General features: G+C 31.4%; 1 protein-coding gene and 1 pseudogene across 3 annotated transcripts in view; both read left to right on the forward strand.

The window, feature by feature from the left end:
• Positions 1 to 4,051, forward strand: part of LOC145965277 (lipase 3-like) — a 5,243-nt gene extending 1,192 nt beyond the window's left edge. For both annotated transcript variants that reach the window (XM_083088708.1, XM_083088709.1), the window contains exons 2-7: positions 562 to 742; positions 1,100 to 1,214; positions 1,970 to 2,210; positions 2,931 to 3,080; positions 3,249 to 3,476; positions 3,649 to 4,051. In XM_083088708.1, the coding sequence (XP_082944834.1) occupies positions 562 to 742; positions 1,100 to 1,214; positions 1,970 to 2,210; positions 2,931 to 3,080; positions 3,249 to 3,476; positions 3,649 to 3,876 (1,143 nt within the window). In that variant the 3' untranslated portion in view covers positions 3,877 to 4,051. The remainder of the gene's footprint in view (positions 1 to 561; positions 743 to 1,099; positions 1,215 to 1,969; positions 2,211 to 2,930; positions 3,081 to 3,248; positions 3,477 to 3,648) is intronic.
• Positions 4,052 to 5,506: 1,455 nt separating this feature from the next.
• LOC145965329 (lipase 3-like) lies at positions 5,507 to 27,276 on the forward strand (annotated as a pseudogene). Its single transcript, XR_014436669.1, has 13 exons — positions 5,507 to 5,670; positions 10,578 to 10,759; positions 11,206 to 11,320; positions 17,416 to 17,656; positions 18,380 to 18,529; positions 18,701 to 18,766; positions 21,602 to 21,782; positions 22,124 to 22,238; positions 22,678 to 22,921; positions 23,431 to 23,583; positions 24,182 to 24,409; positions 24,537 to 24,750; positions 26,042 to 27,276. The product of XR_014436669.1 is annotated as a lipase 3-like (transcript).

A 27,276-nucleotide genomic window follows, 5' to 3' on the forward strand; every position in this document is an offset into this window, starting at 1 on the left:
TTAATCTCGCTACTTTTTGTCAGTTTTATATCTAATTTTATTTTGTGTGCATTTTGTATCTAATTTTATTTTGTACTGCTTATGTCGACTGAATTATTGTACTGTACTGTCATTTCAATCTGCGCTCTATATGCTGACCTTTCAATTGTTTTATTTTATCTTTAAATTTTTCATTTTAATTGCAATAATGCAAAAATGATCTATAAATAACAATATAATCTTTTACAACTTCTTTTTAAAATAATTTTTATTGAGTTTTCTAATTTATCATGCAAAAAATCTTCTTCCTATAATTTTTACAACTTATAATTATACATTTAATTAGATTAATATTTATTTGATTTTGTTCTGTATCTCATGTATATTTACTTTTGTTATTATGATATATAATTATTCTTTATATTAATTACATAATGATATTTTTTATATTTATATTATTATTATTATAAAAATGTCTCTTTCATCATTTCGAGAATAAATATTATACTCACTTTATCATGAATGTATTGTAACATTAGGTCAACTTCACTATCTCTTTGTTTGCTGATTCTATTTTTTCAGTCGGAGATGATAAGAAAAGCGGGTTATCCCGTGGAAACTCATGTTACAACGACCGAGGATGGATATCTCTTAACATTACATCGTATCCCAGGTGATAATAGCTCTCTACCTGTACTACTGCAACACGGTTTTCTTGGAACATCCGCTGTTTGGGTTACTCTTGGTACAGGGAAAGCATTAGGTACGATCTTTTAATCAATCCTTAAGAAATTATATTGTTGACTTTTAACGGAAAACGAAATGCTAGAAGAGGAGGTTTAAGAGAAACTCTCGAATTCAAATGTCGAAATGTGTATATTTATTTTTTTATTTATTTACATACTTATATTTTATATAATTACATATGTTATATATTTACAATTATTTATTTAACTTATCAGATAATAATTAGTAAATTACACATCAATTCGACCCTAATCTATTATTGAAAAAATATTAGCACATAAAGATATCGTAAAATATACATGAGAATATTATATGACAAGATAGAAATGTTAACAAATGTTGCAACATATTGTTTTTTTTTTTTGCATTCTAGCTTACGTATTAGCGGATCACGGATATGATGTTTGGTTGGGTAATTTTCGTGGTAATACTTACTCCAGGGCGCATATTTCTCTATCTCCGTCGAACTCGACATTTTGGGATTTCAGGTATTCGTATAAAATAAAAATAATAATACTTGGAAAATAATATAATGATAATTGTTTGTTTTAATTTGGCATCAAACCCTAAGATCTGATGAACCTATATATGTTCATTTATACATTTTATTTACTTATATAACTGTGTGCAGTTATTTTAGATTGCATTGATCTAGAAATAGTCTCTACATAGTACATTAATTATAAGCATAGATACAAAGTATAGATAGAGAACAGATATGTAGATTATATTTTTTGTTAATAAGATATGCATTTCTTTTTGACAAAGGAAAATAGATCATTTTCGAGATACCTTATTTTTTAATATATCAATATAATTTTTAATAGATTAGTATATTAATTTTGCATTTTCTTGGATTTATGTGTTCAAAAAAATTTCGATAATTCTCTTATAATTAATTTTAATATTTTACTTAATTATTAAGATTATTACGATTTTTATACCATATTTACATAAAGAACCAGAAAACGCACTATATTGACATATAAAAAATAATTATCTCGAAAACGTTTTTCGGAAATTTTCCAAAGAAAAAACATGTTTATTTTTAGATAAAATATATAAAAATATCAGAGTCTGTAGTTTGTTTGTTACACGTGTCATTAAATAAATACACATATACATTATATTACATATATGTGAGAATATATTTTTATTATATACTATACTATACTATATATTATACTATATTTAATACATATTTACATATTTTATGACTGTATATGTGTTAATTTTTGATTAGCCTTAACGAATTGGGCATCTACGATTTACCCGCGATGATTACATATATTACGAATATGAGATCGCAACCATTGCATACCTATATTGGTCAGTCTATGGGCTCAACTTGTTCTTACATAATGGCGACAGAGCGTCCGGAAATCGCTCAAATGGTGAAAGTGATGATCAGTCTCGCACCAACAGTTTTTTTTAACCATATAACAAGTCCGATACAATATTTGGCTTTCTTGAAAGATTACAAGGTAAGATACTATTAATTAATTAAAATAATTTATTATCACGTAATAATTATATAAAATAATATATTTTTAGCAAAACAAAGAAAAATAATTATTGTACATCTCGTTTTTACGCACTCTATGTACGGTACACACTATAAATGATATACTTAAAGTGAAGAAATAGCAGGATATAAATAACTCTTCAATTACATGCAATTAAATTAGTCAAACAATGCAAATTACAATTTTAATTAATATTATTGCGTGAATGGAATTTATTTTAATATAAATTTAATTTGTGATTAATTAAAGACGTATGTTAAAAACTGTAACAGACCATTTTCTCTGTCATTAGAAATAATACGCGAACTATACTACATTCTATGTATATTTTAATAAGATTTGAGAAAGTTATTTTACAAAATGTGCATTTGATTATTTGAATAAAATTTAGAAGATATTTATGTTTGATCTTTTCAAAAAAATATGCAAAAAAGATCAAACATATCTTCTTAGCATTTTATATCTTGTTTTTGATTGCCTCGTACACAATTGTAGTTTTTAATTTTAACGACTAGTTTTTCGATGAATTAAAATTAAAATTAAAAAACTTTTATGAATTATTTCAATTTTATAAGAGAAAATGCTTAAAAATTTATTTACTTTTTTTATTATTACCGTCAAAATCTAAAGAAAAACAAAATTACAAGTAAAATATCATTAAAAAATCTTCTATTTCAGATGATAATGCGATTCTTTTTTCACGAATTTCTGCTAAGCAATTTTGTGAGATCTTTTTTAATATATGGCGGCGATCAGAACATAATCAAAGATATCTGCGCCAACGTGATGTTTGCAACCTGGGGTTACGATCGCGAGCAGTTTGATTACGTGAGTAATAATTTCGCGAATGTATGCATATCGTAAACAAAGTACAACTTTATATCATGATCGAAGTTTCGATCATCATGTTCGATTAGCGCGATCACGCTTTAGATTAAACTTTGTATGTATGTTTTTATTAGTTTTTATTTATTAACTTTTGTTTGCTTTTTGTAGCATCTGCTACCTCTTATCATGAGTCATTTCCCAGCCGGCGGTTCGTTTGATACGATGGTGCATTATGCCCAGATATTACAATCGGGCAAATTTCGCCAATATGATTATGGTCGCGCGAAAAACATATTGATCTATAATTCGATAGAACCTCCGGAGTACAATCTAACGAATATAACGATTCCGATCGCATTATTTTATGGCCCTGGCGACTTGCTGGATAACATCATGGTAAATAACGAAAAAATAGATAATAAAAATATAGATATAATAAACATAAAAAAATACGTAGTGATTAGTTTACGTTAATTGTGTACAAGTCGTACATAGAAATTTGCACATAGAATCGAAGAGATAATTTTAAAAAATCATATGTTATAATTCACAAAAATACTTCTTCAAGCATATAAGGAGGTTGTACCATTTACTGCCCAACGTAGTGGACATTTACCAAGTACCGTGGCGCAATTTCAATCACGCAGACTTTGTATGGGCCAAGGATGCGCCAAAACTCGTATACGAAAGAGTTCTCAAAATCATGAGGATAGAGAATTCAAATAATGTTACATCAATAATCAAAATAAAAGATGAATGTTACGCGTTAAATCTTTATAATAATGGATACGATTGATGACTGTAATCGCTAGTCTAATGAAATTTATTTCAAAATATGTATCTATAAAATATTAGTAAGAATTAGCAGAGAATTAGACTTACTTTTAAGCAATCGATTCAGTGAATTTTTAGGTTCATTGCGATGAATTGTATCGAAACTATATTATATTCTACTTAATACTTTGCTATAATTGTATATATTCCCTACAATAACTGTATATATAATTGTATATATTTGTACATAATTATACAGGGTGAGCCATTTTAATTAACGCACGCAATTATTTCGGAAACAAAGCATTTTAGAGAAAAATGTTTCAGACAAAAGTTTTATGGTTTCGAAGGGGCCATAAGATGATATCACTGGTTTGACCTTGAAGAGTTATTTGAAGGTCACATGAAGGTCACCTTCAATTTCTTAAATGGAACCTACTATTTGTCATTGCATATTCTTGTAGCTTATCTCGAGGGCTTTCCAAAACACTATAATTAAGTACCTTTTCGTTAAGTACTTTTTGAGTTATGAGGCTTGAAATAATTTCTTAATTTTACATAAACCGTAAAAAATATCTTGTAAAATATTCATTTTTCGATTATCTTATCTTAATACTTTTATGTACAAAATAATGAGAGGAATCAATTGGTGTAAAGAAAACACATAGTTGTTTTTAAAAAAAATATGGAATTGTTAATTGCAAATTATATATTTTTTCTTCAAAACAACTATGTGTTTTCTTTAAACCAGTTGATTCCTCTCATTATTTTGTACGTAAAAGTATTAAGGTAAGATAATCGAAAAATGAATATTTTACAAGATATTTTACGGTTTATGTAAAATTAAGAAATTATTTCAAGCCTCATAACTCAAAAAGTACTTAACGAAAAGGTACTTAATTATAGTGTTTTGGAAAGCTCTCGAGATAAGCTACAAGAGTGTGCAAAAATATATAGGGTGTTCCATTTAAAAAAATTGAAGTGACCTTCACGTGACCTTCAAATGACTCTTCAGTGTCAAACCAATGATACCATCTTATGGCCCCCTCGAAACCATAAAACTTTTGTCTGAAACATTTTTCTCTAAAATGCTTTGTTTCCGAAATAATTGCGTGCGTTAATTAAAATGGCTCACCCTGTATATCTAATTATATAAATTAAAATAATATAAACGTTAAAATAAATTGCATCACAGTTACAATTACAAAGTCTTGTTTTGGACACTAACATTCACTTTTCAGTCTTTGAAGAAATTTTCGAATAATGGGGTAAAACAGACATAGAAAGAAAAATGTTTAAACAGAGAGGAGGATTTATTTCTCTGGACTAGATAAAGAGTTAGCGACAACTTTGTATAAAACAGCAGATAAAAATTTAATTGAAACGATTAAAAATATTACGAGATTATTGTATAGCGTACGAGCGTTACTTTTATGTGCCTTTTGCTTTACGCTATACTTTGGACAATCTATCTTCAACATATGTATTTTGTAATGTCTTATAATTGTGTGACTAATAACGCGATAATGCTTCTTTTTCAGCTCATAAAATGTGACCTTGAATAAAAGAATGATTCATTCCAGCAGTAAATGCCGTGAAAGACTCTCGTATCATCTCCCATTTTACTGTTCATTAAATCTCTCATCGATACAATGAGGTTAATCGGAATCGTATATGTGCTATATTTTTGCGGTCATCTCGATGCGATGCCGGCAAATATGGCCTTTGATCCAATTACGCTCATGGAGGAATTGATATAGCCTAATTGGAAACGATCGGACAATGCCAAATTTAATCCTGATTTTATTCTTTACACAAATTCATTTATTGAATTGAGGATTAAAATTTTTCCTATTTCGATTAGCTCCCTTTAATATTGTAAAAAATGATTAAAAACGATCTTATATCGCTATCTTATTGTCTGCTCTCATATTTAAAGTTAAAATATAAATTTCACAAAATTATAAGAATGTACTTCTTATGGAATAATTGCTTAATTTTATTTTAAGAAGGAAGACAATTTTGCTGCATAGTTTTAACGTATAAAACAATAATAAAAATTTATCATAAAATTAAATGCGGAATTTGAATTAAAATTTTAAATAAAGAAGTAAAGTATTAAATTTGAACTGAATTTTTAAATATGTATTTCTACCACTGTATACGTAACTTAATAATAATAATAATAATAATAATAATAATAATAATAATAATAAATATAATAACATATATATTTAATAATAATAAATATAACAATATATATATATTTAATAATAATAGTAACTACGTAGCTTTAATAATAATAATAATAAATCCATACCACATAAATTGATTCACAGCTTCTAAGAGGATGCCGAGGTTCTGTTTGACCGAAAAAATGTCATCTCAGACAGCACACATGTCCAAAAAACAAAAAGATGACTTAAAGTCCTCTAGTCTTTAAGACATCTTTTGGCCTTTTTGTGCTGTCTGGGATATTTCTTTTTGTATCGGGATCTTTTTATTAGTTGCACAGAATAATAAATGTTTCTCCACGATTAAAATGTATATAGAAACAGGACCTCGGCATTCTCTTAACTTACTTTAAATTGTATATATTATATTGGGTCTTCGATACAGTTGATCCAAATAACTGATATCCATGTACCGATCAATTTATTATTTGCAGTCATCAATTGCAGTCGGTAATTTTTTGCATGATAAAAAGATTCATGCGTGAAATAAAACTCACTCTGCATACATATATATATATATGTGTGTGTGTGTGTGTGTGTGTGTGTGTGTGTGTGTGTGCGTGCGTGCGTGCGTGCGTGCGTGCGTGCGTGCGTGCGTGCGTGTATGTGTGTGTGTGCGTGTGCGTGCGTGTGTGTGTGGTGTGTGTGTGTGTGTGTGTGTGTGTGTGTGTGTGTGTGTGTGTGTGTGTGTGTGTGTGTGTGTGTGTGTGTGTGTGTGTGTGTGTGTGTGTGTGTGTGTGTGTGTGTGTGTGTAGAGAAATAAAATGATGATGCATTAATAAATGGCATATAATCAACTATTACTCGCAGTTGTATTCTTACTCTCTCACGATCTACTTATTTTCTCTCTCGCCCTCTCTCTCTCTCTCTCTCTCTCTCTCTCTCTCTCTCTCTATATATATATATATATATATATATATATATATAATATAATATAATAAATATAATATGTATTCCTATACATCGCAACATTTTCACATCCATTTTCACGTCCATTTTTCCTTATTATTTATTAAACCACTCATGGATAGTGTGAAGTTGATTGGGACCGTGTATTTGGTGTTGTTTTGCTATTATCTCTCTACAGTGATAAATGTCAATCAACTCGAGCCAAGTGCATTCATGGAGAAAATATCTTGGATTTGGCCGAACAATATCAAAGTCAATCGTGATGTAGTTTTCGATACGGTAAGTGTGTCTTTACAACTCATTGAAATGAGGATTAAAATTTTTATTATTTTGAATAGCTTTCTTCAACGTTGTCAAAATATGATTGGACACGATCTTATCGCCGCTCTTTTATTAAAAATTTAAATTTAAATTTCACAAAATATACATCATCGTTAATTATGCCTGTAATGATATTTAAATCTTTTTTTTATTTTTGTGGGCTGTTTTAATATTCAATGGTTAGTATCGTTTAATTATTATGAAATTCTTTTGTTTTAAAAATATGCAGTATTATGTGAAATATTAAGGTCCGTATTTATAGTCGTTTCTCAAATCTCGTCCCAAGAACGTATCAGGTGAAATACTCAAATTGAAGTTTTGTGTCTTGAGATACGAACGATTCAATAGTTACATTTTGATTAAAGATCACTTGAGACTGTATTCAATTGAAAAGTGGAATGATTACTCACATGAAATTCGTCTTGAGATTTAAAATATTGATTAAAGCAGCGATACGCGCTTGTTTGAGTAACCTTTTTTTAAACATCATAAGTGAATATACAGGGTGAGCCATTTTAATTAACGCACGCAATTATTTCGGAAACAAAGCATTTTAGAGAAAAATGTTTCAGACAAAAGTTTTATGGTTTCGAGGGGGCCATAAGATGGTATCATTGGTTTGACACTGAAGAGTCATTTGAAGGTCACGTGAAGGTCACTTCAATTTTTTTAAATGGAACACCCTATATATTTTTGAACACTCTTGTAGCTTATCTCGAGAGCTTTCCAAAACATATAATTAAGTACCTTTTCGTTAAGTACTTTTTGAGTTATGAGGCTTGAAATAATTTCTTAATTTTACATAAACCGTAAAATATCTTGTAAAATATTCATTTTTCGATTCTTACCTTAATACTTTTACGTACAAAATAATGAGAGGAATCAATTGGTGTAAAGAAAACACATAGTTGTTTTTAAGAAAAAATATGGAATTGTTAATTGCAAATTACATATTTTTTCTTCAAAACAACTATGTGTTTTCTTTAAACCAGTTGATTCCTCTCATTATTTTGTACGTAAAAGTATTAAGGTAAGATAATCGAAAAATGAATATTTTACAAGATATTTTACGGTTTATGTAAAATTAAGAAATTATTTCAAGCCTCATAACTCAAAAAGTACTTAACGAAAAGGTACTTAATTATAGTGTTTTGGAAAGCTCTCGAGATAAGCTACAAGAGTGTGCAAAAATATATAGGGTGTTCCATTTAAAAAAATTGAAGTGACCTTCACGTGACCTTCAAATGACTCTTCAGTGTCAAACCAATGATACCATCTTATGGCCCCCTCGAAACCATAAAACTTTTGTCTGAAACATTTTTCTCTAAAATGCTTTGTTTCCGAAATAATTGCGTGCGTTAATTAAAATGGCTCACCCTGTATACAAAAGTGACAGAATGTCATCGACACAAAAAAAGAAAAATTTTACATATATATGTCATATACAATCATATATATCATATTGTTCATAATTTTCAATCCAATTCATTTTAATTAACCTGCATATTGTAAAAAATTTTATAATAAAAATATTTTCACTATTAAGTATAATACTTTTTTACTACGAAGTAAAATTATTATTTATATTATTTATATTAATTATATATTAATTAATTATATTATATTATTTATATTATATTACTTATTATTTATATTATATTATTTATTACTTTTTTTATTATTAAGTAGACGTATATATTATTAAATTGCAAAACATAAACATACTTCTATGTATCAATTGATGATTAATCTGTGTAAATTATCCTATTAATTCTGTCAACTTTTCCTCAACTCATCTTCGAACCACACTTGAGTAATACGCAATTTTTCCCGACTCAAATCTTAGCTGATACGAAATCCAAAGACTATTAATATGTACACGTGTCATTTTTTCTCAAGTAGCGATTATTGAAATGCAATCAACACATTTCAAGATAAACTTCCTCTGAGTATCTCTATTGAATCGAGATTATAAATGAATACCATATTGATTCTTAAGATTCATTTATTAAACGTTATCACATCTCAAGATTAGTTTCAGCTGAGTGTCTCAGCAGAATCATGATTATAAATACGGGCCTAAGTATTTTGTATACACACATAACATTCTTATATTTACTTATCTTTATTAAAATAATTATAAAATGTATATACTTCCTCCTTGAAATATGTTGGCTCAGTTTCATTAGTCGGTTACATATTATAGTTTTTATACTCTTAATTTTAATCTCGCTATACTTATTGTCAGTTTTATATCTAATTTTATTTTTTATGCATTTTGTATCTATTTTTATCTTTTACCGACTGAATTATTGTACTGTACTGTCATCTCGATATAAACTTATTAAAAGCTTGCTAAAATTATATCGATGTATTATCTCTATTATAGGCACCTTATTCCATGTATTTGAGCTTGTACACCTTGACATATTTGTTGCGATGAACTATGACACGAACTATTGGAACGAATGTTCATTGTTCTTTAATTTTTATTTCTACAGTTCAAGGTTTATCAATGTTGGATATCATATTCTGTGGATAATAATTATTGATTTTAAATGATATTTGCTTAATAACATACATATCTTTTTCACAAGAATGATAGCTCGTTATCGACATGTTTGGTTTAATTTTTAAAGTCATTGAATATACAACAATGTTTTAATTGTTTTTTATTTGTGCGCTGATGAGGTCCAAAAATAGGAACCAAAATGTTTGCCTTTATTTTGATTATTATTAATATAATAAATATAAAAAAAGGACCAACAGGAACAAAATGTTTGCCTTTTGATTATCATTGATATAATAAATATGATGCGCTCTATATGCTGGCCTTTTAATTGTTTTATTTTATCATTAAAATTTTTCATTTTAATTGCAATGGTGCAAAAATGATCTATAAATAACAATATAATCTTTTACAACTTCTTTTTAAAATAATTTTTATTGAGTTTTCCAATTTATCATGCAAAAAATCTTCTTCCTATAATTTTTACAACTTATAATTATACATTTAATTAGATTAATATTTATTTGATTTTGTTCTGTATCTCATGTGTATTTACTTTTGTTATTATAATATATAATTATTCTTTATACTTTCTTAATTACATAATGATATTTTATATTCATATTATTATTATTATAAAAATATCTCTTTCATCATTTCGAGAATAAATATTATACTCACTTTATCATAAATGTATTGTAACATTAAGTCAACTTCACTATCTCTTTGTTTGCTGATTCTATTTTTTCAGTCGGAGATGATAAGAAAAGCGGGTTATCCTGTGGAAACTCATGTTACAACGACCGAGGATGGATATCTCTTAACATTACATCGTATCCCAGGTGATAATGGCTCTCTACCTGTACTACTGCAACACGGTTTTTTTTGCACATCCGCTGTTTGGGTTATTCTTGGTAAAGGGAAAGGATTAGGTAACGATCTTTTAATTAATCCTTATATATATAAGAGATTATATTGTTGACTCTTAACGAAAAGCTAGGAGAAGAGATTTAAGAGAAACTCCCGAATTTAAATGTCGAAAAAAATTTGTTAGTGCACTCTAATTATAATACAACTTTTAATGCATCTTATTTTTTGAAAATTTTTAAATTTATCAGATTTTATACATGTATATTTATTTATTTATTTATTTATTTATTTCCATACTTATATTTTATATAATTACATATATTATATATTTACAATTATTTATTTACCTTATCAGTAATAATTAGTAAATTACACATCAATTCGACCCTAATCTATTATTGAAAAAATATTAGCACATAAAGATATCGTAAAATATACATGAGAATATTATATGAGAAGATAGAAATGTTAACAAATGTTACAAGATATTGTTTTTTTTGTATTCTAGCTTACGTATTAGCGGATCACGGATATGATGTTTGGTTGGGTAATTTTCGTGGCAATACTTACTCCAGGGCGCATATTTCTCTGTCTCCGTCGAACTCGACATTTTGGGATTTCAGGTATTCGCATAAAATAAAAATAATGATACTTGGAAAATAATATAATGATAATTGTTTAATTTGGCGTCAAACACAAAGATCTGATGAATTTATATATATTCTATTATATATTTTATTTACTTGTATATCTGTGTGCAGTTATTTTAGATTGCATTAATCTAGAAATAGTCTCTACATAGTATATTATAAACATACAAAGTATAGATAGAGTACAGATATATAAATTATATTTTTTGTTAATAAGATACGCATTTCTTTCAAAGCAAAATAAATGAAAATTGATCATTTTCTTGATGCCTTATTTTTTAATATATCATTATTATAAGTTTTTAATAGATTAATGTATAGATTAGATATCTTTATTCGTCCCCTTGGGGATTGAAGGCGCTTTTCCGAGGAGCGTACCCGAACCTCTTACAACCTTTTCACAGAATAAATACAGAATCATGCAAATCCAACTAAACCAAAAGAAAATACAAAAATAAAAATATAAGATAAAAACAAAAATAAAATGAATACAATATAATACAAAATATCAAGGTGTAAATAGAGATAAAGAAATATGGTAAAAATAAAAATAAAAATAAAAATAAACTAAAATAAAACTAAAAATACACCGTATATCGTACAGCGGAAACCTAACGCCTATGCTGTACTTCACCGCGCAGGGAAGACAACGTTTATCCTACAACCGCTCGCTTTGCTTACTACTAACTTATTACTATCCTCGGCTTATGTCTGCCTTACATTCTAACTTACAAACTACCCTATCTAACCTATCTAAGAGAGAGAGATCTATCCCTAACTTTCGACTTCCGGTCCCACATACTCCACATATTCTCCTTCATTCCACACACTCCCCTCCATTCACCATACCCTCTCCTTCCACCTCTCCTCCCTGCTCCCCCTTTTCCATCTCTCTTTCACTCTCTATCCTCCTCATCCACCATTCCCCATCCCCTTCCTGACCCAAAATCTCTTCCATTCTTTCCCACCAATTCCCCTCTTTTCCTTCTCCTCTACATTCTCCCAGTACATGTTCCCATGTCTCCTCACCCCCCCCACATCGCCTACACTTCCTCCTTTCTTCTGTTTCCCAGTATCTCGCTCCTCTCATCTCATTATTCAGCCTAAATTTTATCACCCTCCTCCATCTACTCTCCCCCCATCCCTTTTCCAAATATGCCGGTATTCCCTTCTCTTTCACCTCCCCATACCATCTATTGTACCTTGAATCTCTAATCCTTTCCCATCTTTCCTCCTTTTGCATCTCTCTATCCCTCTGCTCCCATCCATCATATACCTCTTCTCCCCTTCCTCTTTTCTCCTCCATCTCTTTCACTCCTTTTCCCCTGTCCTCAAAAAATTTTCTCCTCTCCTCTTCCCACCCTGTCATTTCCCCTCCCTCTCTTATCTTCCTCTTCACTTCCTCAAAGCATCTCCTCGCTAAGCCTCCACCTCTCCCTTCTTCCAGCTTCTTTTCAAATCCTACTGCCCTTTTCCCCGTCCCTATCCTAAACTTCTCCTTCCCCGTTTCTTCCCTTACCATATACCCCGGTGTGCACCAGTCTACCCCTAACGTCCACCTAATCCATCTTTCCTGCATTGCCTCCACCTCTTTCCATTCCCTCCACCCCCATATTTCTGCACCAAACTCCATTACCGTTCCTACCAACCTTTCACACAGCCAAATTCTTCTTTTCCAATCTCCCGTAAACCTCCTTTTACCTATCCCCCACACCTGTCTTATCACTGCCCCTGCCTTCCTTACCCTGTCTTTCACATGCGCCTCCTGTCCTCCGTTCCTTTGCATCTTATATCCTAAATATGTGAATTCCTTCACCTCCTCTATTTCTTTCCCCTTCCATCTCCACTTTGCCGTCTTCCTCCTCCCTCCTCCTTTTCTAAACCTCATAACTTTCGTTTTCCCCACATTTACCTCTAACCTTTTCCTATCCATATACCCCTCTAATTTCCCTAACATGTGTGCCATCCCCTCTTCGTTTTCTGACAACAGCACCATGTCATCCGCATATGCCAAGCAATAAATTTTTTCCTCTCCTAATTTCACCCCTCCCCATCCACCTCTTCTCAACACCTCCTCCACATCCGCTAAAACTAGGTTGAATAAATACGGACTCATTGGACATCCCTGCCTCACTCCTCTTGCTGTCCAAAAATTCTCTCCTAGTTTCTCTCCTACCCTCACTCTACTCCTTGTCTCCCTATATACCTCTTCTATCCTAATCCTTAATCCTTCCCTAACCCCTCTTCCCCTCATTGCATCCACCAACACTTCCCTGTCCACTGAGTCAAACGCCGCCTTTAGATCCACAAACGTCGCCACCACCATTCCACCTTTCCGCTTTAGCTGCCTATTCACCAGAAAATTTAAAACATAAATATTGTCTATTACTCCCATCCCCTTCCTGAAACCTGTCTGATTCTGAGGTACCATGTCTTTTTCCTCCATCTCCTCCTTCAACCTCTCCGTTAACACCCCCACATATATTTTGTATAGCGTTGGCATCAACGTTACCCCTCTATAGTCCTCTACCTTCTCTCCTGCCCCCTTTTTCACTAAAGGAACAATTATTCCATCCTTCCACTGCTCCGGCCACCCTTCTCCCCTCCAAACCCTGTTACAGAAGCCCCAGATCCATTCATCTATCCTTTCGCCCCCACACTTCCATACCTCATTTGGCACCCCGTCCGCCCCCGTCGCCTTCCCCTTTTTCAACTTCTCCAAAACATACCTTATCTCTCTTCTCTTCAGATCCTCTTCTCCATCCTCTGCCCTTCCTCCCTTCCCTCCTCTTAACACCCTACTTTCTACCCCTCCTAACAACTTCATAAAGTACTCTCTCCATTCTTTCCCTTCTATCTCCTCATTTACCCCTTTTCTCCTTTTTCTCTCCTTATTAACTATCCCCCATACCTCCCCTTCCGTCCCTACCTTCTGCGCCTCTTTAATCCATCTCTCGTTTTCCTCCTCTCTTTTCCTTTTACATAGCAACTTGTATTCTGCTCTTTCCTTCCTATACCTTTCCCCCTCCCCCCCCTTTTCCTCCACTCTCTTAATGTTCTCCTCACTTCTCTCCTTTTACCCTCACATTCTTCATCCCACCATCCTACCTTTTTCCTCCTCTCACTTTCTCTTTCCCCCTCCTTCAATTTCTCTCCTATCTTCCCTATTTTCATTTCCAGCTCTTCATCAACTCCCTTATCTCTCATTAATTCCCAGTCTATCTCCTCTCTTATTTTTTCCCCTCCTCCTGTTGTCCATCTCCCCCCCCTTCTTTCTTTATTTTCCAACCCTCTCCCCTTTGCCCTTTCTCCTTTTCCTTCTAAAAATACTACCACTGGATGATGATCCGACTCCACGCTATCCCCTACTTCCATCCTGACCACCCTTTTCCTTACCTTTTCCTCCCCTACCACATAATCAATCACTGATTCTCCTCTTCCCCCAGTATATGTAAATTCCCCCTCTTCGTCCCCTTCCACCATTCCGTTCAGTATTCCCCATCCCCTTTTTTCTAGCCCCCCTATCAATTTCCTTCCTTCTTCATTAACCTTTCCATCTTTTGATTTTCTTACTCTTCCTTCCTCCTCGCCCTCCTCTACACATCCTCCCAACTTCCCCGTCCTCGCGTTAAAGTCACCCCCTATTATTGTCCATTTGCTTTCCTCCTGCTCCTCTAGCCATCCCTCCAACGCTTCTAGTTTTTCCTTCATATCTCCCTTCACATACACTCCTACTATCCTCCATCTTTCTTCGCCCACCCATACTTCTACTGCCAACACCCCTTCCTCTTTTTCCTCTACTTCAATAACCGAGACTACTCCCCCCTCCTCTTTTACTCCAATAATTATCCCCCCCATCGGTCTTCCTTTTTTACTCTTTTTCTTCGCTAATTGTCTCTCCCACCTATAACCCTTTGGTAACATCCGCTTTACCCTGTCCCAGCCTTTCCCATCAACCCAAGTTTCCACCATTACTACAATCTCCCATCTCTTAATTTCTTTCCAAAACCTTTCCTCCTTATTCTTTACCCCCGCTACATTCCAGAAGCCTACTTTCCACCCCTCTCTTCCTCTATCCCCTTTCTTCCCTCCCTCTCCTTTTCTTTCGCCCTCACTCCTATCCTTTTCCCTCTCTTTCCTCTTCGTTTTTCTTCCCCCTTCATCTCTATTCTCCCCCACATAATCTATTCTAACATCTTCAGCTCCCCATTCACTACCTCTCCTTTCCCCTTATCCATTTCTTCTCCCCTTAATTCCCCCTTCCAGTTCCTAAGTCTCCCCTCCTCTTCATCCCATCTCCACCAACACTCATTGATTCTGATTTTTCCGTACCCTGTCCATACCTTATTGCCTTTTTTCCTTTCTTCCTCCGCTATTTCCCCAATTCTCCATTTCATCCTCCTCTCAGCCCACGTTAGATCGTCATCTATTCTGATCTTTTTCCCCTTTAGCTCCTTCTTTTTCTCCATCACCTGTCTCTTCTGCTCCCTGCTTCCTAGCCTTACCACCACCATTTCCCCTTCCCCCCCTCTTTCCCCCTAATCCTCCTAATCCACTCAATCTTTACCTCCGCCCCTATGGCCTCAAACACTTTCTTCACCCTCACTTCTGGCTCTCCTGTTTCCCCCTCCAATCTACGAATCACTATGTTGTTCCTCCTTTCCTCTCTTTCCTTTAGTTCTATCTTCCTACCTATTCCTTTCATCTTATCTACTGTCGCTTCATCCAGGCCTATGCAACCTCCTATACTCCCCACCCCCACTCCCTCTGCTTCTTTCTCCCTTTCCCCCAATCTGGTTTCTAGCTCTTTTATTTTTCTTTCCATGGTCTCCATCTTTAACCCTATCTCCTTCTTTTCCTCTCTCCACTCCTTATCCCTTTGCAATATCTCTAACCTTAAATTCCTAAACTCCTCACAAAATTTCTCCATCATTTTTTCCCCCATCTCATTTATCATTTTACCTATTTCCTCCTTCTCCAACCACATCCCCTCTTCCCGCAACCTCTCCGACCTTCTACTCCTCCTTAACGTCCACTCATCCTCCTCCTTTTCCTCATCTCCTGCCCCCTCCCTTTTCCTCTTTAGGAAGTCCTCAATACATCCTGTACTACCTCTCCTTTCCTTGCCCAGCTCCTCTAACTTCTTTGGCCTTCCTACTTTTCTCCTTCCCTCTTCCCCTCCCAATCTTCTCTCCTCACCCTCTCTTAATTTTCCCTCTCTACCGTCATCCTCCATCTCTTGTCCGTTCTTCACTGTTCAAATTCTATCACTACCTAGAACTATCTTCCGCTATCCTACCTTGCTTCTTACAGACTCTATGGCCTAAGCGAACTGTCCCCGCCGTCAGCGCCTTCCCTAGTGTCTTTCCTAGTGACTCTGCACCTGCCTTCTACTCTCTGCACCCGTTTCCTACACTCCCGTCTCCACATGCCACCCTACCTCCTAACCTCACTGCCTCTTTCCTTCTGTATTTTCTCTTTAGCCTCCACTCCCCTTTCCTCCTCTTCCTTCCTCGCCACTCTTCTCTTTCTCCCTTGCAGCCCACGCCACACTCTCAGATACTCCTCTCACTCTGACCGTTACTTTCTTACAATTCTCTGACCGCACACTCTCACACCTGTCACTCACACACTCTCCGAAACCGGAAGCCAATAGATTAATGTATTAATTTTGCATTTTCTTGGATTTTTATGTTCAAAAAGTTTCGATAATTTTCTTATAATTAATTTTAATATTTATTTAATTATTAGAATTATTATAATTTTGTATATCACGTTCAAATAAAAAATCAAAAAACGCACCATATATTGGCATATAAAAAATAATTATCTCGAAAACGTTGCACTTTTTGGAAATTATGCTAAAGAAAAAAGATGTTTACTTTTAGATGAAAAATTTAAAAATATCAGAGCCTGTAGTTTGTTTGTGACGCGTGTCATATTATATAAATATATACATTATATTATACATATATGTGAACATATATTTTTATTACATACTGTGCTATGCTATATATTATGGGGATTTACATATTTTATGACTGTATATCGATTGAATTTTTGATTAGCCTTAACGAATTGGGCATCTACGATTTACCCGCGATGATTACATATATTACAAATATGAGATCGCAGCCATTGCATACCTTTATTGGTCATTCGATGGGCGCAACTTGTTCTTACATAATGGCAACGGAGCGTCCGGAAATTACTCGAATGGTAAAAGCGATGATCAGCCTCGCACCAACAGTTTTTGTAAACTATATAACAAGTCCGATACAATATTTGGTTTTCTTGAAAGATTACAAGGTAAAGTAAGACACTATTAATTAACTCAAATAATTTATTATCACGCAATAACTATATAAAATAATATATTTTTGGCAAAACAAAGAAAAACAATTATTTTACATCTCGTTTTTACACGATACACACTATAAACGATATACTTTAAAGTGAAAAAATAGCGGGATATAAATAATTCTTCAATTATATGCAACTAAAATAGTCAAATAATACAAATTACATTTTTAACTAATATTATTGCGTGAATGAAATTTATTTTAATATAAATTTAATTCGTGATTAATTAAAGTTATACGTTAAAAAATTTAACAGACAATTTTCTCTGTCATTAAGAATAATACGCGAACTATACTACATTCTATGTATATTTTAATAAGATTTGAGAAAGTTATTTTATAAAATGTGCATTTGATTATTTGAATAAAATTTAGAAGATATTTTATGTTTGATCTTTTCGAAAAAATATGCCGAAAAGATGAAACATAAATATCTTCTTACCATTTTACATCTTGTTTTTGATTGCCTCGTACACAATTGTAGTTTTTAATTTTAACGAGAAATTTTTCGATGAATTAAAATTAAAATTAAAGAAACTTTTATGAATTATTTCAATTTTATAAAAGAAAATGCTTAAAAATTTATTCATTTATTTTTCATTATTACCGTCAAAATATAAAGAAAAACAAAATTACAAGTAAATTATCATTAAAAAATCTTCTATTTTAGATGATAATGCGATTTTTTTTTCACGAATTTCTGCTAAGCAATATTGTGAGATTTTTTTTAACATTTGGCTGCGACCAGAACATCATCAAAGATATCTGTTCCGACGTGATGTTTATAATCTGGGGCTACGATCGCGAGCAGTTTGATTACGTGAGTAATAATTTCGCGAATGTATATTGTATATCGCAATCGAAGTACAACTTTATATCATGATCGAAGTTTCGATCATTATGTTCGATTAGCGCGATCACGCTTTAGATTAAACTTTGTATGTATGTTTTTATTAGTTTTTATTTCTTAGCTTTCGTCTGCGTTTTATAGCTTCTGCTACCCCTCATCGTGGGTCATTTCCCGGCTGGCAATTCATTTAATACGCTGGTGCATTATGCTCAGATATTCCAATCGGGCAAGTTTCGCCACTACGATTATGGTCGCGCGAAAAACATATTGATCTATAATTCGATGGAACCTCCGGAATACAATCTAGCGAATATAACGATCCCGACCGCGTTATTTTATGGCCCTGGCGACTTGCTGGATAACATTATGGTAAATAACGAAAAAATAGATAATAAAAATATACTCTCTAAAAGTGAATCAGTGTATTATCACTGAAAAACAGTAAATAGTCACTAATTACAGCAGTTATAAGTACAGCACTGTAAATCAGTGATATTTTATTGAAAGAATTAGTTAATAATTTTGACTGTTTCAATCAGTAATATTTCTTTCGTTATTGTCAGTAATATTAAACTACAATTCATCCCTCTATCTATTTCATATAAAATTAAAAATTTTATTTATATATATTTACTAAATATTTATTATATCAAAAATTTTATTTTATTTATATTACATGCATATTGAACTTGCTATTTTAAATAGATAACGAACGAATAATTTTCATTAAGTCGCCAGACATTTATTTGTCCGACTCATAAGATCGATTTAACATCTGAAATTAAATCGAAGTAATATTTTTAATTTTATCTGTCGCTCTTTGCAAACTTTATATAATTCTTATGACTAAAACTAAATACGAGAGAGATAGCGATCGTAGCGGTAAACGAACGAACTAGCGATTACTGGTTTTACAGTGAAATTTACTGGTTTTACAGTGAATTTTATTTTAACTGACCATAATCAGTGAGATATAAGATAAAATAACAAAAAAATAAGCTTTTCCACTGAAAATCAGTAAAATACTCACTGATTCTCAGTGAAATCTTATTTTACTGTTTAAATTAGTGATATTTTCACTGATTCACTTTTAGAGAGTAGATATAATAAACATAAAAAAATACGTAGTGATTATTTTACGTTAATTGTGTACAAGTCATACATAGAAGAAATTTGTACATAATATCGAGAGAATAATTTTAAAAAATCGCATGTTATAATTCACAAAAATATTTTTTCAAGGATGTGGAGAGGCTCTACCGCGAATTGCCCAACGTAGTGGACATTTACGAAGTACCGTGGCGCAAGTTCAATCACGCAGACTTTTTATGGGCTAAGGATGCGCCAAAACTCGTATACGAAAGAGTTCTCAAGATCATGAGGAGAGAAAATTCAAATAACGTTACATCAATAATCAAAATAAAAGATAAATGTTACATGTTAAATATTTTTAATAATGGATACGATTGATGACTGTATTCGCTAGTCTAGTAAAATTTATTTTAAAAAATGTATCTATAAAATATTAGCAAGAAAATTAGCAGAGAATTAGACTTACTTTTAAGCAATCGATTCAGTGAATTTTTAAGTTTTTGCGATGGAGGGGGGGGGGGATCGTATCGAAACTATATTATATTCTACTTAATACTTTGCTATAATTGTATTTATTCCCTACAATAATTGTATATATAATTGTATATATTTATACATAATTATATATCTAATTATATAAATTAAAATAATATAAACGTTAAAATAAATTGCATCACAGTTACAATTACAAAGTCTTGTTTTGGACACTAACATTCACTTTTCAGTCTTTGAAGAAATTTTCGAATAATGGAGTAAAACAGACATAGAAAGAAAAATGTTTAAACAGAGAGGAGGATTTATTTCTCTGGACTAGATAAAGAGTTAGCGACAACTTTATATAAAACAGCAGATAAAAATTTAATTGAAACGATTAAAAATATTACGGGATTATTGTATAGCGTTACTTTTATACGCCTTTTGTTTTACGCTATACTTTGGACAATCTATCTTCAACATATGTATTTTGTAATGTCCTATAATCGTGTGACTAATAACGTGATAGTGCTTCTTTTTTCAGCTGATAAAAAGTGATCTTGAATAGAAGAATGATTCATTCCAGCAGTAAATGCCGTGAAAGGCTCTCATATCATCTCTCTTTTTACTATTTATTGAATCTCTCTTCGATACAATGAGGTTGATCGGAATCGTATATTTGCTATATTTTTGCGGTTATCTCGGTGCGATGCCGGCAGATATGGCCTTTGATCCAATTACGCTCATGAAGGGATTAATATTGCCTAATTGGAAACGATCGGACAATGCCAAATTTAATCCTGATGTTATTCTTAACACGGTAAGTGTATCTTTATAATTTATTGAAATGAGGATTAAAATTTTTCTTATTTCGACTAGCTCTCATTAATATTGTCAAGGAATGATTAAAAACGATCTTATATTACGCTATTTTATTGACGCTCTTAGATTAAAGTTAAAATATAAATTTCACAAAATTATATATCGCCGTTAACATGTAGTGTTTGTCTTTTTTTTGCTTTTTAAAATTTAAAATTCTATTGTTAGTTCTATCTATATAATAAAATTATTACAACTATTTCAAGTTCAGTGGTTTAAAAAATAAATATAAAAACATAAGAAGAAAGATCCTTTCAAAATTTAAATATTTCAAAACAAATTTTATAAATTTATAAAGTTATTATGCTAATTGTAAGAAATTTTGCTCTGTAGTTTCTGCAAATTACAATCGTGTGTCTTATTTGAATTATTTAATTTTGTTCGAAATATTTTATTATTATTTATTATTTTTATTATAATTATTTCCCATATTTATTTATTAGAAAGAGAAAGAGAGAGCAAGAGCAAGAGATAAAAATTTTATATTTAATGCACAAAAGACGGTCTATTATTTAGAAATTAAATATCTCGTGCAATTTTGTCGCATAAATTTATTTTAATAAAATTTATTAACTCAATTTTATATTTTTTCTATAGCTGGAGATGATTAGAAGAGCAGGTTATCCCGCAGAGGCTCATGTTATAATGACGGAGGACGGCTATCTTTTGACATTACATCGTATCCCAGGTAGAAACGATTCTGTACCAGTACTGCTACAGCACGGTCTTTTAGGCAGCTCCGCCGATTGGGTTATTCTTGGCAAAGGCAAAGCTCTCGGTACGAATTTAATCAACCTTTTAATCAATCATTTTTAATTGAGAGATTCTCGAGACCACTTCACTTTGATTGCGAAAATGCTACAGAGAAAATCTGAAATTTAATATTATATTATATGTTATAATTTTATTTATTATTTGAAATTATATGTTACATGAAAAAAATACAATAAAATAAATGAACTTTTCAATTGTCTTTATCTTCGTCTTTTTATCACGTGATTATTATTTATTTAGTTTGTTTTAATGTTTATATTATATTACATTATTGAAAGTCCTATTTATTGATTGAAAAAATATTATAAATATTGCAAAGGATGTTTCTCTTCTTCCGAATTTTAGTTTATCTATTAGCGGACCAAGGGTACGATGTCTGGTTGGGAAATTTTCGTGGTAATACCTACTCTAGGGCGCACATTTCCCTATCTCCGTCGAATTCGACATTTTGGGATTTTAGGTACTGGCAGAGGAATAATGGTATTATAAAAATAAGATAATAATAATTGTTACAATATTTGTTTTAATTTGACGTAAGACGCAAGGGTTTGTTTTTTAATTAAAATTTATATATATTAACTTATTTTTTCGAAAATGTGCATCATTAAAAATATCTTACATTTTATTGCGCCAATATAATGTATGTTTTTTTTATTTTTCTTGATCGTTGATGTAAATAATTCTTTGTGCAAAATTTCAGTTTCTGCTTTTATGAAACACTTTATATATGTATTATATGCATATGTATATAATATATTTATTTTCTTTGTGCGTGTATGTGTGATCGAGTACATATTTATATATTTTATATATTTTATATATTTTATATATTCATATATTTTATATATTATTTATATATTTTACATATTTTGTGATATATCGATTGAATTTTTAACCAGCTTTAACGAACTGGGCATCTACGATTTACCCGCGATGATTACATTTATCACAAACATGAGATCGCAACCGTTGCACACGTACATTGGTCATTCTATGGGCACAACTACTTTTTACGTGATGGTATCAGAACGTCCGGAAATCGCTCGAATGGTGCAAATGATGATTAGCCTCGCGCCGACAGCCTTTGTAAGCCACATGCAAAGCCCGATACGATTCTTGGTTCCCTTTTGGAAAGGACTTAAGGTACAGTAATTTATACGAATACTATTAAAGAATAATTTATTGATGTAAAATAATTTTAAAATAATATCCTTTCGTGTTGAAACGAAAAAAAATTTTATAATGCTATTATATAATTCTATGATAAATTATATGTGAAACACATGAGATTCATTTTTTTTTTAATAATTTTACATGAAAATTAATATAATATAAAATATATATAAAACAATAAATTTAATATATTTAATTGATATATGATAATAATTATTGTAAATTAATATATTAATTGATGTATTGCATTAATATAAATAATATATTATAAATTAATATTAATAATTTATTATATTTTAATATAACATATTATGTTATATTAGTATTAATATAACATAAACAATATAAATCAAGAAAAAAGATATTAATTCTTTAATCCTCAAAACACTAATCTTCTAAAAATCTCTTGTAAAATAAATTTTACAATCAAATAATTAAAAGGAAATTATATTATAATTAAGAGAGAGCTTCAATTGCAGAGAATGATGCAGTTTTTCTTTCATGGTGAATTTCTGAGGAGCGATTTTGTAAGATTACTTGCGAAGTATGGCTGCACCCACGATTTCACCAAGAGTATCTGCGCCAATATAATTTTTACGATATTCGGTTACGACTACAAGCAATTTAATTACGTGAGTAACATATATAATATATATTTATAATAATTCAGCAAAAGTTTTGGTCGCAGAATTCCGTCACAATCAAAATCTGGAAGGTTACCCAGTAAACACGAAGTAACATTTATATAATTGTTATTTGTAATTTTCCGCTCAGCAATATAACTGTTACATGTTATGTAACTGTTACATAACATGTATATAATTGCTATATATTATGTAAACTGTTAGTTGTAATTTTCCACTTAACAATATAACTGTTACATAACATGTATATAACTGTTACATGTTATGTAACTATTACATAACATGTATATAATTGTTATATATTATGTAAACTGTTAGTTGTAATTTTCCACTTAACAATATAACTGTTACATAACATGTATATAACTGTTACATGTTATGTAACTGTTACATAACATGTATATAACTGTTATATATTATGTAAACTGTTAGTTGTAATTTTCCACTTAACAATATAACTGTTACATAACATGTAACAGTTACATAACATGTTATATAACTGTTATTTGGTGTTTGCTGGGTACATTCCAATTCGCACGATTACGCTTCAGATCAATCTTTGTATATCCTTGTTATTTCTTCTTAGGCCCTAGAGCCTGTCATCATGAGTCACGATCCCGCTGGCACTTCGGTTAAGATGATAGCACACTATGTTCAGGGACTTCAAACAGGCAAGTTTCGCAAATATGATTACGGTCGCGCGAAAAATCTATTGATCTATAACTCGGTGGAACCTCCGAGCTACAATTTAACGAACATCACTGTACCAATCGCGTTGCTCTACTCCGCCAATGACTGGTTAATCAGTACAGAGGTAAGTGGGTGTTTTTAGATAATGAAAATGTATAAAGTAAAGAATGATTCGGCTGCGTATCAATTTTTGTGCGTATAATCGGGGAAGATAGATTAAGGAGAATCGCTTAGAAAAATATTTTTTCAAGGATGTAAGGAGATTGTACCATTTACTGCCCAACGTAGTGGATATGTATGAAGTATCGTGGCCCAAGTTTAATCACGTAGACTTTTTATGGGCCAAGGATGCGCCAAAACTCGTATACGAAAGAGTTCTCAAGATCATGAAGAGAGAGAATTTAAATATTACGTCAAATGTTACGTCAAAATAATAATCACCATCAATCGTATATATTACTGAAGGTATATGTTATTAAAATGTGTAACATCCAACTTTCATGAGTCTTTTTTCCGTATCTTTTTCTTCCAGTTAATAAAAATAATCGTAAAATAATGACAATTCATTCTAATATAATAATATAAATAGGATATAAAATGCAGTTGTACGCATATGTTCTCGCGTATTTTGCTTCTCTTCGTCGTTAACATATACAGGGTGTCCGATTCGTGAGGGACCAAACGAAAAGTGATGATAGATTGGGTCAAACTAAGAAGAAAAGTCCTCTACCATTTTGCAAAATTCGCAATAATTATTAAGTAATAAGCAAAAATGTCCCGGCGCATGAGAAGCGGTAAACCGCTTGTAGTGTGTGATTATTAAGTGATCAAACGAAAAGTGGTGATAGATTGGGTCAAACTGAAAAGAAAAGTTCTCTACCATATTGCAAAATTCGCAATAATTATTAAGTTATAGGCAAAAATGTCTCAGAGTATAAGAAGCGATAGACAGATCGCTTCTCATGCGCTGAGACATTTTTGCCCATAACTTAATAATTATTGCGAATTTTGCAATATGGTAGAGAACTTTTCTTTTCAGTTTGACCCAATCTATCACCACTTTTCGTTTGATCACTTAATAATCACACACTACAAGCGGTTTACTATTTCTCATGCGCCGGGACATTTTTGCTTATTACTTAATAATTATTGCGAATTTTGCAAAATGGTAAAGGACTTTTCTTCTTAGTTTGACCCAATCTATCATCACTTTTCGTTTGGTCCCTCACGAATCGGACACCCTGTATATTCCGCTACTCCAAAGCTAGCTCTCGAGTTATCTGTTTCGTTACTGAATCATTCCTGGATGAGATTAATGGGAATTTTATATCTGTTATTACTTTGCGGACATCTCATTGCGACGCCGGTAGCTGTAACGTCAAAAACACTCATAAACACTACTGAAATGATTAACAACGGATTCAATCTTGACAGTGTCATCAATTCGACAGTATATTCATCTATAGAAACGAGGATTAAAATCTTTATTATTTCTGTCAATGAAAGATCTTTAATGTTTGTCAAAAGAAATGATCACATGACCTTGTTATTTTCACGTGTAATAAAATTGATTTTTAAAATATTTTTTATAAAGCATCAGATTTATTTATTATTCTCTAAAAGGTAGATAACGAAAACATAGCTATTAAAATAATAATATAGAGAGTGATTCGGCTGTATACAGATTAAATTTCAATTTACATAATAAAGGAGGTCGAACATCGAGTACAATAACTTATAAAAATATTTTTTCAAGGATCTGAAGAAGTTGTACCGTGCACTGGTCACTGCAGTGAATGAAATTGAAAACCGTATTCCATTTAGTCCCTATTAGATTATATATGGGTAAAGGATGCGCCAAAACTCGTATATGAAAAAATTTATAAAATGACAAGAAGAGAGAACTTAAATAACACATCAAATGTTACATCGATGGAGTAATGTTATCTTAAAATAATAGATGGATGTAAAGTTTTAATAATAGACATGATCGATGGTAACTGTAATCATTAATTAATTCAATGAAACATAAATCTATGAAATATTTTAGTATTATTTAAAATTATAAATGCAAATTGTAAAATAATATCCGCATTTCAAGCAATCCGGCACGATTTTGTATTCATAGATTTTGCCACAGATGCTAAAAATAAAGCAGCAAACGTTTAAATTATAATATATTAATGTTATAAAAAAATATATATGTATAAAAATATTGTTACCGAACGGATGGGCGATGTGGAAGAACGTAACCTACTTATATAATAATAAATCTAAAAAATAAATTTGATAACTAATAGAAAAAGATAAGACTTAATTTTGAATTGAAAGTAATTTGTAATTTACAGATATGATGAGCTGATGTGAATGAACGCGTGAAGAAAGTTTCGTATACATTTCTTGTAGAATGTATTAAAAGCGAACGGTGATTTTTGCAGGGGATAATGTGTAATGTAGCGTTGTTTAGCGTATAGTATTAATATATAATATATAAATTATGATACCAAGAACGATAATGTTCGAAAGGAATTTGTTACATATAAAGTTAATATATCACAACAAAGTGTTTTTGTCAAAAATTTTTGAAATAAATTATATAATATAAACGTTTCGATTTGTACATTCGACATCATGATGCTTTACCATTAGCTTCTTGTGTCATCATTTTTTATTTTATCTTTTGAAACGTTTTTATTCTTGACATTATTATATTTGTTAAGCGTTTGTATTATATAATTTACTTTAATTCAAAAATTCCTGACATCTTGTTGCATTGACGTTCTTTTGCAGTGATTGCCATTATATTGATATTATTTTGTATATTATTTCATGCATATATCATTAAAAATGTATAATGAAAAAGAATAAGTGGCGCGCGCAAAGCGCACGCTTTGTATTATCCTAGTATTATCTAAAAAACAAAACGGATATAGTAAACAAAATTTCGATTCTTGGCATGAAAATATAAATAAAATTTATTTTTTTTACTCA

Source organism: Camponotus vicinus, unplaced genomic scaffold, assembly GCF_025532165.1.
Source record: "Camponotus vicinus isolate PSW18456_S1 unplaced genomic scaffold, iyCamVici1.0 SCAF_14, whole genome shotgun sequence".
NCBI classification, from domain to species: domain Eukaryota; kingdom Metazoa; phylum Arthropoda; class Insecta; order Hymenoptera; family Formicidae; genus Camponotus; species Camponotus vicinus.